We start from the raw sequence: 12769 nt of genomic DNA, 5'->3' as shown, positions 1-12769 counted from the left end.
TGTGACACAATTACCTCTGCTAAAATACAGAACCATCCTGTGTGTCCTGACACTCAAAGCTCTTCAGAATTTTTGTGTGGTCTTGGATGATAAAAACACTATTTACACATGAACCACAGAAATGGCATAGGATCTGCCTCAATCAAGCTGGGGCACAGACAGAAGATGAGATTAAAAACCTAATTTACACAGGAACAGATCACCAAACAGCAGTGCTGAAGAAACATTAACTCAGAGGATGCACAGATTCAGTCTAGCTTCAGTTTTGATCAGTCTTTGTATTTAAATTGCTCACTTAAAAACATCATTTACGCTTGAAAAGTATTACCTCTTTTTGGGTGAAATTAAGATTAGCTAACAATTTTTCATGTATATTCTGGCTTCTTGAAGTTATCTCACCAAGCTCACCAATATGAAGTCAGGAATTCAGCATTTTGTTCCCTATAAGATGAACACCTGACATTACGATTCTTGAAGCACCATCAGGATGCTGAAAGGAGAAAAGAAATTCGAACAATTTCCACCTTTCCAAGTGAGTCCGTGGCTCCCAATTAGTATTTCTCAAACTAAGAGCATGACAGACTCTCATTAGAAGAGCCCAGCTGTTTCCTACGTGCCCCTACATGAGGGCTCCCAGTCTGCCCAGCCTTTCTGATCCCCAGTTTCAAGCGTGGCAGCAGCACAGACACAAGACAAGCACAGGATAGAACCAGCTTCTGCTCCTCTAGCTCTCCTCTGAGCCCAACAGCCTGTAAATGCTCCTCCCAGTGCTGGTTAATCTCATCCTCTAAAGGACTGACTGTCCACATCATAAAGGGACAAAACTGAGTGGTTTTTCAAAGGAGATGGATGATTATGATAGAAAATTGAAGGAAAAGGGAGATGGAGAGTGAAATCTCTGTCCATTTTGAAGTTGCAACCAGTCCATGCTTTACACCAGCCCTAATAGTTCAAGAGCCAACTTCTGTCCCTGGGTTCTCATCCTCCAACCACAAATTAAACAAACAAAACCCTCCACACCTCTGACAACAAATATTTGGAGGAAAAATAAAACTTACAACTTAGTTACATCTGGGAAATACCCAAGCACTGTTGAAACTGAAGGAAACGTGTGAGTGACTCCCAGCATTTTTTTCTTTCTTTTTGGTCATGTGCTTCAACATGCAGTTAAGGACTTTCTATTATACTTTGAAGGATTCGATATTGCTTTTGGAAACAGTGTTCAAGGTCAGGGGAAGTTCGTCTTTAAAAAAAGACAAAATAAAAGATGTCTTGACAAGGCCTTTTCTTCCTGCAGTTACACTTGTGAACATGGCACCATTGCCACCGTAGCTGGGAGGCACAGATCCAGACAATGGGTTACGTTACAAGCACACAGTCTTACTGAAAATGAAGCACATGCCCTCTGAACAATGTAAAATTACTTATAAGAACAAGTGTGTAAAAGGAAAGAAAAGAAGAGCCAGGATAACAATACAGCAGAGAAGAAAAAACAAAGAGGTGTGGAAAGAAAATCAGAGACAAAGCTAATGTAAGCAGATAAACCAGTAAACTCAGTATTACAGAAAATGGGTTAACTCTTCAATATACCCAATTCTTACAGCCCCTCCATCAGCTTGACCACAAACCTCAAACCCCATCGCAGACAGGTACCTACAAGGCAAGCACAGGCAACACTGAATGCCAGGGGGTTAAGGGAAAGAGACCATAACTGCACAGCAAATTCTGGTTGGTATCAGAGGCCATGGCTGCTCTGTCAGCAGTGGGAATGATTTGCACCACCACAGGATCTACCCCCAATGGCTGGAATGAGACTCTCGGCCAGTGCAGATCCACAGTCTGTATTGCCCTTCTATCTTCTTTCCAGCTGAACAGTAAGGCAAGAAAGGAAAGGGAAAAAAGAAGTTGAGGTTAAAGGGTTTTCCCATTCCTCTCTCATTGAAGGGATGGCCCTCAGGACTAGGGCAGGTGTGTGTTTCAGGTGTCCTCTAAGACATTTTATCAAGACGTACGTCACACACCCAACTGCACACATTTGCCAGCAAGTAAAATAAACATGTTCCAGCCTTTGATTTAAGCCACATTAGGACAGAACATTTTTTCTCCCAAGACTACAAAGTCAGACTATCTTTATGAGGTTATCCAAGGCTGCAGCATGTGCAGGTTGGAGCGTTTGTGTGGAGCTCCTACCTCAGGCTGCCAGGCCTTCAAAAACATCATTCTCCTCAGGAAGGCAAGTAGTGCCAGCAACTCTCCTCTCTGTCCTGCCTTGGACTTTCCAGAAGGAAGAAAAATCTCACGGTAGTCAAGGTTTTCTTTGTTGTCTTTTTCAGTACAATTGAAGCTTATGTATAAATATGAGCTCACAAGAATTCTGTGTACAAGCTAGAAGTAAATTGGATTCAGATAAGCCTTTAGCTACATATATCTTGGTAGGAAGAGGAGGCAGAAGAATAGGCAAATATTCCATGAATATTTATACAGCCCAATCTCAGCACAGAGTTAGTGAGGTGTATTCTTGAAGCTCCTAGTATGAAAACAGGCAGGTTTGTGGCTCAGGTTTGAATACGCATCTCTGTGCATCATGCCATCTGTCCTGGGGGGGAGGTTGAGATATTGAACACATTTGTACCTTAAAAAGCAAGCATAGAAAGAAAAAAGAAAACCAAACCAAACCACAGATTCTGTCTAGATCTTCCATATCTGAAAAGATAACCATGCTGAAGGTATTGGAAAGTCAGCAACAAAACTGAGACCAATAAAGAGCAGTGTCACTGCAGGACTGGCAAATACAAGAAAGGCTCAAGCCTGCAGCAGCCTCTCTACTTCAGAAACTCAGAGTAAGCTGGAAAAAGGCTCAATATATAAGAATCAACACCCTCGGGAGGTGGCATGCTGCCCCCTGCCTCCCCCAGGCTTCACCACAGGCACGCAGGGATTTTATTTATATTTCTCAGTGTTATTTGTACTAGTATGTTAATAGTCCCGGCCTGAAAGTGCGGGTTCTGTACACTGGCAACTAAGAGCCAAGCCTGTGATGCCCTGGCCATCACATTGACAACAGCTTATAGGATTCTGCCACAGCTTTTCCCACAAACCACTAGAATGCATTGCTTGCTTCCACTCATATTTCACCTACAGCCACAAATTCTTCAGTATTTAAAGAAGAATTGTTCGGGTTAACAGGATTTGGTGACTACAAACCAAAAAATCCTGCAAAAGCTCAGTTTAAATAACTTCAGAGAGCTGTCCTTGCTCATTTGCAATGACACCTGCCTGAGATATTTCTCTCCTTCAGAGTCCATCAAGTTCTCCACTGCTTTTATCTTACCATACTCACGACACTCGGTAAAGAACATTAACTAGTTGTTCTCATTGAGAATTTATTGGAAACATGAAAAGCATGGAAGAAAACCAAAGCCCGCAGGACAGGCACAGCTAGAAACCACAACGATAATGCTTCTTCATCTCCCTCTGATGAACTGTGACCCCTCCTACTCCCTTCAGCAATCTTCTGCCCATGCAGACAGTGGGAAGAACCGGTCTCCAAGAAAGAAATAACTTTGAATCCAGCCCTGATCTGAGCAGAGGCCTGGACTAGACTTGCAGAGGTCCCTCCCAGCCAAAACCATTCCATGACTCTACTCATGAATAAGCATCTGTTCAAATCCAAGGCCACAGTGCTTTTCAAGAGCTTGTTTCAAGAACAGCTGCCAGAGGAAAACACAGAACTTGGGAGTAAAACCAAACAAAACCACAATAAACTTCAGGACAGACAATAGAGGCTAAGGTTTCTGAACAATGAATAGTTTTCTAATAGTAGTATGCGTTTGATAACACTTTTAAATTAGTGGGTTTTAATTAATGCTGATGTTACAAGTTAAGCGGACTTCTTACGCAAGCAATCTCCTCAGCACCAAAATGGAATTGTGGTTGATATCAATTAAAATAGTTCTTACTTCCTACACTGGCACTTTCTTTTAAAGTAGATTTTTTCGCATCTATAATGATTCAGATAGCTCCAAGTAATCACTTTTCTCAGCCAAGACCAGCATTCGTATATTCATCCGAAGCCGCAGACACTCAGACACACCCTGTACTGCAGAGAGTTCACTGGTAATGGAGCTATTGCAAAATGTTAGCATCACGCACTATTAAACAATCAACGTTAGTAATGCTGGATGGACGCCTTCAGGAGGTCAACCCCAGAGAAAGTCCCACAAGGCTTGAGGGCTTGAAACAACATAATTTTCCATGCTGAGGATGAAAGGAAGCCAAATTGTAACACATTTAATTGCTCAGTCCTGTCTCTTCCAAAGCTGGTCATCCTTTCCACAGTGAGGACATCTCATCAGATTTAAGCCATCTGTCCACTGTCCACTTTTCCCACTACCTCACTTGGACTGACTGTGTCCACTTGGCGTCCTCTCCAGCGACCCGTGCTGTGTGCAGGCTGGACACATCTGAAGAGGCTTCCCTTGCAACCACAGGAAGAACTCTGACAAACAAACGCACTGAGAAGAATCACTTCAGCACTTGAAGGAACTACAATATAAGCTAAGTACTTGAACTCTACAGATCTCTCCTTTCTCCCTCAGAAGTTTTCGCAACACAGTTTAAAAATCCTGGTTTAGGACAAACCATGGGACAAGAACAACCACCATGAATGGCAACACATCTTCCTGCCCTACGGGACCTCCAGTAACACTGACAACTGTCACTAAAAGCCTTTGCCACCACCACCGACAGGTAATGTTAAAACAGACAAGGCACTGTCAGGAATGACCAAGGTGAGATTTACCCCAACAGGGCAGGAGGGATGGATGGATTCCATGACCTATTATAACCCTTTCTGGGATCTTGTCAGCAAGTTCTTTTTATGAACTAAAATAATTGGGGCTTAACTCCAGACTATAGACCTGGAAGGCAGCACTGAGCTGAGCTGGCACTCTCTCTCAACCCAGCTCTGCAGACAGACCCAAGCTCAGCTCCACCAGCACAGCCCTGCACCCGGGGCAACGCATCCAGCCTCGACAGCAGAGAGCTCGGGCTCAGCATCACGCTGGCAGAGCTACCCTGCTGCCACGCCCAAAGGCTTCCAAAGCAACTTTTCCTTTACTATACATGTGCACCATGTCATTCCCTTTTCAGTAAAGAAATAAACAAATAGCCAAAATAATACAAATTACTGCTGCAGTTCTTTAATGATTTTAAGAGGGAGCAAAGGTGAAAGAAAACGCTTTTACAGTAACAGTAGTTTCTCACGTCACCATACCAGCAGTTATGATCACAACAGCTTTATATAAAATCTAGGTGTAAACATAAACTTCAGCTAACCTACATGTTCCAAGCATGAAAAAGTACGTTTGATCAAGAATTCTGAGCATATATAGTAAGTTGCACCGAATGCATGATTTCCATAATGCCACCTACCTGCAGCTGCGAAGCACAAAATCATCAAAGCAAACACTGCAGTCACAAAACTCAAAGACATTTTTGCAAATGCTGTATCTTCTCAACTCCCCCTGTAGCTCTTCACGCAGATTCCCTTCTTTTGAAACTTGTGGTATGTTTTGAAATCAAATCTTCCAGACTTTCAATTGCCTACAGAAAGAAGTAAAAATACATTTTAATAGAAATATAACTTACAGAAACGTTACTAGATATTTAAACTTATCTCTCATAACAAAAGAAACAGAATTCTTTCTAAAAGGACTGCCAGAGGAGCGTATTTTCTATTTCCAGGTGCCCTGCATACCGATAGCTCAGTCCTCTCCCCTCATACTTCAGCCCTTCTTGGCAGCTCTCTCACACCATGCATTGTGCAAGCTGCAATCTCCTTGGAAGTGAAATCCCAGAGTCCTTTCTGTCAGCTAACACTGAGGTCCTGCTGAACCCTGCCAATGGCACTCAGAGTCTCAGATGTGTTTATTTTATAAATCCAGACTTTCTCTGGACATATAAACATTTGTTTATTTATTTGCTGCTACCTTTGTTATACATGGAAAAACCTTTCACGTGTGCTCTCGCTGGTTTACAGTACCACAATAAATTTAACTCATTTCTCAGTCTCACAAATTCTGAAAACTCTTCAAGGCCGCCTGACGCTCGATATAAACATGAAGCTGTTCAGAATCTTTAAAAGATTTCAAGACACGCCAGGTCAGTAAAACAACTGAAATGTGCTGTACAAATAAATGACAATACAGTCAACACCTGCAGGCACTAAAAACACCAAAAATTCTGACTCCAAAACACACATCGTTCCATCACTCACAGGTTCTCTAACACAAACTGTTCTTTCCACTGCTCACCAGGATCAATTAATTTTAAAAGCGTGAGGTGAGACTCCAACATTACCACACCACACGGCTGCAGTAATGAGATAATGTAATGAGTTTCTACTGTTAATAGTAAGACGGACAACACAGCCTCATAAATCAGCAATTGTCCACCCTAAAACCCCAAACTAGCACGATATACCTAAAGACTTCTACCACAACGTTTTGTAGAAAAAAATGGGTTCGTCTTCAAGCAAAAATGTTCTGGAGAAGGATAAACACACACAAAACCAATGCCAGAGACAGCTCAAAACGGGAACACCTTGGGAAATGATGGCTTCCTTAGGCAGTTCACAGGGCTTGTAAGAATTATCCATCCTGAGCCTACTGGAAGGATTCAATGAGTTCCTAGATACCTCTCATCTCCCCCTGGATTGAACGGTTATACAGCTAAACCCTCAAATCCATGCGGGGTACTGAACTTTGTGGGAAACTAAGGCCAATCTTCATTAAAGAGAAATAATAAATTGTTTACAAAAATGTTGGACAAACTGCTAATGAAGAAGTATTTGAACATGAAAATCCAAACCAAGCAGGTTTAGTGCCAAAACAGCAAACTATAAGGAATTTATGACAGACATTGAACATCATTTGGGAAGTCAAACATAGCCTGGAATTACTTGTTGCTTTTCCTCTAGATGAAGAGAAACTACAATAAACTCAGTGAGAGTATCTGGTTGCTAACTCAATTTTTAAATGCTACCATAAAGAAAAATGATCAAAAGGAGCAAATCATGATGTTTCCAGACAGTGTTAGCTATAAAGGACCATCATAACTTCCCGCAAGATGTCATATGTGCAAACTGGAACAGCTTGCCCAGAGTAGTGGTGGCTGCCCTATCCCTGGAGGTATTCAATCCCAGGTAGGACGGGACTTGGATCAACTGGATCCAACAGGAGGTGTCCCTGCCCACAGCAGGGGGTGGAACTGGATGGGTTTTCAGGTCCCTTCTGACCCAAACCATTCCATGATTCTAATAACAATTCCAAAACTTGAATTACTGATACATAAACATTTCATCAACGACAACAAACAGAACAGAAACCAGAAAAAAGCAACCACAGCACATACGCTCAGTAATAACCTGAAGAGGAAAACACAAGGCATTGCTGAGATCGCTCTTCCATCAGCACAAACCTTTTACTCTTCAGTGACATTTTTACTATGCACGCAGTTGCGCAGAAATGAGAAACACAGCAAAAGTACAGGAGATAAAGCAATGCCGCTGGGAATCCCATACCGTGCACAACACTTCAGTATGTTCAAAGGCAAAGTTTCAATTTGACTTTGATTTGCGAAGGATGATTTAAAAGACAGAGGGAATGAGTACATGAAAATAAGAGTGATTCGATTCCTCCTACAGCCCACTGACAAGGTACAACTCAGAGCAGGCAGGACACCACTGAAACGCCCTGGGCTTCCACTCACGAAGGGTGAATAATAGAGACATCGATGAACATTAAGAAGAGCTTTCTAAAGAATGGGCTCACTTGCTTCAAGATACATATTCATAAACTTAAAAAGGAGGGCAAATGTCAAACCTTGACTGACAACGTGCGACAGCGGCGCACTGACAGCAGGTCTGGTGAATTCAGGATGGATGATAGGATGATATCCAAACCGCCAGTTCCACAGCAGCAACTTCAGTTCAAAAAGCACAGACAAACCTGCTACTAATAATTCATTTAAAAACAAACCTACCAAGCCAGCAATCTTCAGTATTCTGGAAAACCAGATGCTCCTCCCCTGTGCTGGAAGTCAGCTACGAAGCTGTTGTTACCTGACCATCTGACAGTACCAAAGGGAGACGAATAAAACAGTTGAGAAAGATTCCAACGTGGTGCAAAACATGCCAGAGTTTGTGTCAGTGTGAAACATGCTGTCACCAGAAAACCATGAAACCTGCGAACTAGGAACAACTGAGGCAGCCCTAGAACAGGGGGGCATTTCCTTTGAAATAAGACCAGAAAGCTCTGCAAAAGGATCAGGGACCTGAACTCTTTACCCAGGGAGTAAACACAACTGCTGCTCAATTCAAGATTCAGAAGAAATTTCCGAGAGAATCATCTTTTCCTTTGGGTATATCTGGGTGGCTATTTCTGTAGCCGAGGTCACAGAAGGGCACATTAAAGTATAACCAGAAAATCCCAACGAGGAAGAGAGATGACATGAGAGATTTACTAAATACACTGTTTTCATGCCAACGCTTTATGCTACTACAAGCTGTGAGAAAGGCTGGCAAGGAGGAATCTGCAGGCAGAGCCACTGAAGACTGGCTAAGAGGCAGAGTCTGCTGGGGCCACCTTCACTGAAGTTTGCTGCTGTCAAGGCCACCAGTCCTGATAAAAGTGAGGATCTAAAAAGCACAAAAGGGTCTGTGCCATTGAGAAGAATAATTTTGCAGATGCAATCAGGACTGAGTGCTGCTGGGAACATCAGGAAGAATCTTACTGCTACAAGATTTTATCAGGTTCAAGAGAAGATAGGGAGTGTGGAAGGGGGAAACACATTTTGAAGTATATGAGGATAAGAAGAGGAGGATGTATAAGGTTCTAGTTTGGTTTAAAGTGGGAGCCTCTAATGGCCACGAGAATTACAACGCACAAAGTTTAGCTAGAAAGCAGTGACAAATAGGATGCTTTTGGAGGCCACTGGGATGCGCTAGCTCAAGTGCAAGCGTGGCCAGCCACAGCAGGACAAATCTCCTTGCTGCTTTAAGCTAGAGGACAACAAACACTCCTTAACTCAATGGTATTGAAAAGAATCTGACTTGGTTAGAGCCAGCAGCAGGAAGAACAGAACACAAACCACTTCAGCACACTACTGTTCTCTTTCTGCCTGCCATTAACCAAAACAGTTTTTCTTTATAAAAATCTGCTCATCTTCCTCAGAATTCTAGTCTTCTGTGGAATTCTGAAATCTATCCTTTGAAAGAAAAAGTCACTTGCAACATGACCAAAGAATTTAGAAGTTAGAAGCATGCTGCTTACTCTTAAAAAGCACCTTTCCACTCAGGATTTCCCAGCCCTCGCGGACAGGAGCTGCCAGAACACAAGGCTCTGTGGACAACTTGTCACCAGGAACTCATATCCCATACTGTTCTGCCACCAGCAGAAAGGTACCCCTCATCCCCTTGCCTGCTCACCACCCCCCAGAAGGGGACAGGACTCAGCTCTGAAATGTGTGAAGAACCACAAATACAAAAGACCAAGTATAAAACCTGGGATTAAGCTCTGTCTACAGAACACCGGGGCACCTTTCGACTGAGGCTGCTCCTATCCTTCTGGCAAACATCCATGACATGTTGCTTTTCTTGAGATCAGCAGTCTCTTTAGCTTCAGGTTTTATCCACTATTTTCCTCCTGGTAAATCTATTTTTGCCTGCTTTTTCACAGTCCAACCTAGTGATGTGTATGCCTAAAGCCGCTGCAGCCACAGCCACAGCTTTGGAGGTGTTTCTGTTCCCTGTGAAAGGTTTCTATACCATAGTAATCTGCCACATGTATCGCTGAATTGGGTTCTTATCGCTTTATTTTCCCCTTTCATTTTTGCTCCCTTAAGCCCTTTCCCCCACAGCTACCGTCTGTTTCTCTAATCACCACCCACCTTCCCCATACAAGCTCTTCCCCTGCCTTAACTCTGTCCTCCTGATGTCTAACCTTTTCCTTTACTGCCCGAAGAACAACTTCCACTTCCTCTCTCCCTTATCGACACGGACTCTGGGAATCCCCTGCTCTTTCCACGCGTGGTGCCAGGGGTTGCACTGCTCTCTACAGCATCACTAACCAACACTCCTCTACCAAAGCGAGCCAAATCCCTCCTCCTCCAAGTCACATCAGTGAGGTGAATGGAGATGCCTGAGCGGAGTCAGCAGGATCTGTCCCTTTGTGTTGTTTTGCCATAGCAACGTGAAACCAAGTTTCTAGGCCATCCAAGACAGCCTTCGCAGCCAGAGCTTTTCCACTTTTTGTTTGTTTGTTTTATGCATGGCAACCGTTTCACGTATTTGAACTTATTTAACCAGTTTGTCCCATCTGTCCATGTTGGTTCCCTGTGTGAATGCAGTGAATGTATGCCTTCCATAAATAAAAACAGCAATAATGGGTAATCAAGAACACATAAGCTCAATTAAAAAATCACAGTCAGCTACCCAAGCAGTTTTATCAGCTTAGGAATAGAATAGTTTTTGAAAGACTTTATAACCCAACTCTATTAAATACACACTTTAGCAGATTTCCTTTTTATTAGATGACACTTATCCTCTGTTAATTCTGTGTAATTTGCACACATACAGGTCAGAAAGCTGACTAATCAGGCCAGCAAGTATTAATGTGGAATTGAAAATCTGTATTTTTTTAATGCCCATGTCCAAGGCAAATACCAAAGTTCCACCATTCAGAACTCAAAACAGTAACTTATTCATAAACTATCAAGGGGACAGATTCTGTATTAGAAACAACAAAGTAGTTTCATTTTCAGGGAATATGAGAGCAGCAATAAAACTAAAAATCCTGACATATCAAAAGCCCCAGGAAAAAGTAATTCTGATGTCCTGCAGTTCACATGCTGCTGTGCTCATAATGGGACATTTCAACAAGTCCCAGTTAAAGGCTATGGGAACTGGACAAGTGCCAAGGGAAGATGTTTTATGCCATTTAGCGATGGTGCCCCTCTATTCCATGTGACTTTTGTTTTAGCATTCTGTTTATTTATTTTCTTATTATTGCATTACAATGCAGCCTGCTCAAATCACAGGAAGCCACAAAATACACACACACGAGTCCACAGATGATATGAAATCATTCCACCTTGTCAGTAATGGGTTACTGAGGCTGGGTTTGTACCCAGTATGTGTTTTGCCTACAGCTGGCACAAAGCTTTGGTTTGGATGAGGATGTCTATCCCCAGCATCATTTCATAAACAACTTTCTTCAGCTCCTCAACAATTTTAATCACCTGACTTGAATTGCTGTGACTTTAGATCAGAAAAATAAAGTCACACTGACAGACACTGTGGAAGTTTCAGCTGAATAATCGTTGCACAATCTAACGCAGAAGTAAGAGACTGTTCATAGAACAGGATAAAATACTTCTGTTGTGAGTTCCCAGGACTTCCCTTCCCCCAAACACTGGGAGCTGCGCAGCTGAATCTTTCCAGGCTGAGGGGCAAGGATTTGTTTACCAAGCGTAAACAAGAGAAGAGCCTCTGGCAGGATCAGGATGCCGGAGGGTTTCGATAGGTGGAAGGGAAGGAAGCGCATTCGAGAGGCTGTTGGTGGAAGGAGTACACAGGACTCTTCCATGAGGAGCAGACTGGAACAGATTCCTTTGACAACATCAGAACTTCCTGGAGGTCACTACATCTCTGCCCCGAGGCTGGCCCTGAGGACAGAGTTTAACCCCACCTGTAACCCAACAAAAACTTCTCTGCTCTCATGTGGAGCCCCCCTCAGGGATATCCTGCATCACAGCATCTCCAAAGGGGTGGAGAAAACCAGATGTTGGGATGCTGTCCAGTTCTTACACTCTGATGGCTCAAGCAATCTGCAATCTAGTACCCACGTCAGCCACGTGTTTTCTGTGCAACTCGCAATGAGTCTGTTCTTTCAGAAGCAAAAAAAAGTCCTAACAGACCTTGACTCGACCACGGCAGCCCTCCCGTAACTCCCACCCAGAAAGACAACATTACTTTAGGTAGTTCTGCACCCATCTTCTAGCCAGAAAGTGAATGACAAACCTCGCTGCTCATATCAGGGCACACCAGTGGCACAACCGGGTGCCACTGCCTGATGGGCATCAGGTAGCAGAGGAGGAAATAAGCAAAGATGAAAGGTACATACAGAAAGACTGGGTTAAAGCTTTCATGGCAGCCCAAGAAATCTGAGTCTCACACCTCCACTGAAGTAAAACTCGAGTTCCCAATGAACTCAACTAGCAACATCTCACCACAACAAGAAACAGGCTCCTTTTCCAAATGGGACTTGCTGCCTCTGAAAAGTTTGCCCTGAAACAAAACCATTTCTGATACACAGGAATCTTCAGGCTGAACAAGACAATCATAGATAGCACGAAACAAATTTCTACAGCCTTTCCTCCTCACAGCTAAATTTCTTTGGCCTAATTATTTTTTTTTCATGGTTTCTAATTGGAAACAGAATAGGATTCCTGGCACTGGACTATCTCACTCTTCACAAACACAGTGGCAGCCAACAACCTCACACAAATTTCATTTATCCTATATTTTACTTGGCTCAGTTTCTAATTGCGCACCTAAACTAAACAGATAAGAACTCTAATGTACTTATCAGGACAGATATAACCCCAGGGAAGGCAACTTCTTGTGGAGAAGGAGCCACAGCAGGAGGGAGAGTTACCAACAACTCAGCAAGGCTTCTTCACTGGGGTAAAAGATCTCAGCAAATTATTC

At 43.0% G+C, this 12769-nt stretch overlaps 1 protein-coding gene across 1 annotated transcript in view; it reads right to left on the bottom strand.

The window, feature by feature from the left end:
• TGFBR3 (transforming growth factor beta receptor 3) overlaps nucleotides 1-5593 on the bottom strand; it is an 88768-nt gene extending 83175 nt beyond the window's left edge. The window contains exon 1 of the mRNA XM_069862765.1: nucleotides 5434-5593. Coding sequence (XP_069718866.1) covers nucleotides 5434-5494 — 61 coding nt within the window. The 5' untranslated portion in view covers nucleotides 5495-5593. The remainder of the gene's footprint in view (nucleotides 1-5433) is intronic.
• Between the last annotated feature and the right edge of the window lie 7176 nt (nucleotides 5594-12769).

The sequence above is a fragment of the Phaenicophaeus curvirostris genome, chromosome 8 (assembly GCF_032191515.1).
Source record: "Phaenicophaeus curvirostris isolate KB17595 chromosome 8, BPBGC_Pcur_1.0, whole genome shotgun sequence".
In the NCBI taxonomy this organism is placed as follows: Eukaryota; Metazoa; Chordata; class Aves; order Cuculiformes; family Cuculidae; genus Phaenicophaeus; species Phaenicophaeus curvirostris.
The sequence above is the reverse complement of the archived record's forward strand: the minus strand, read 5'-3'. Positions and strand labels throughout refer to the sequence as shown.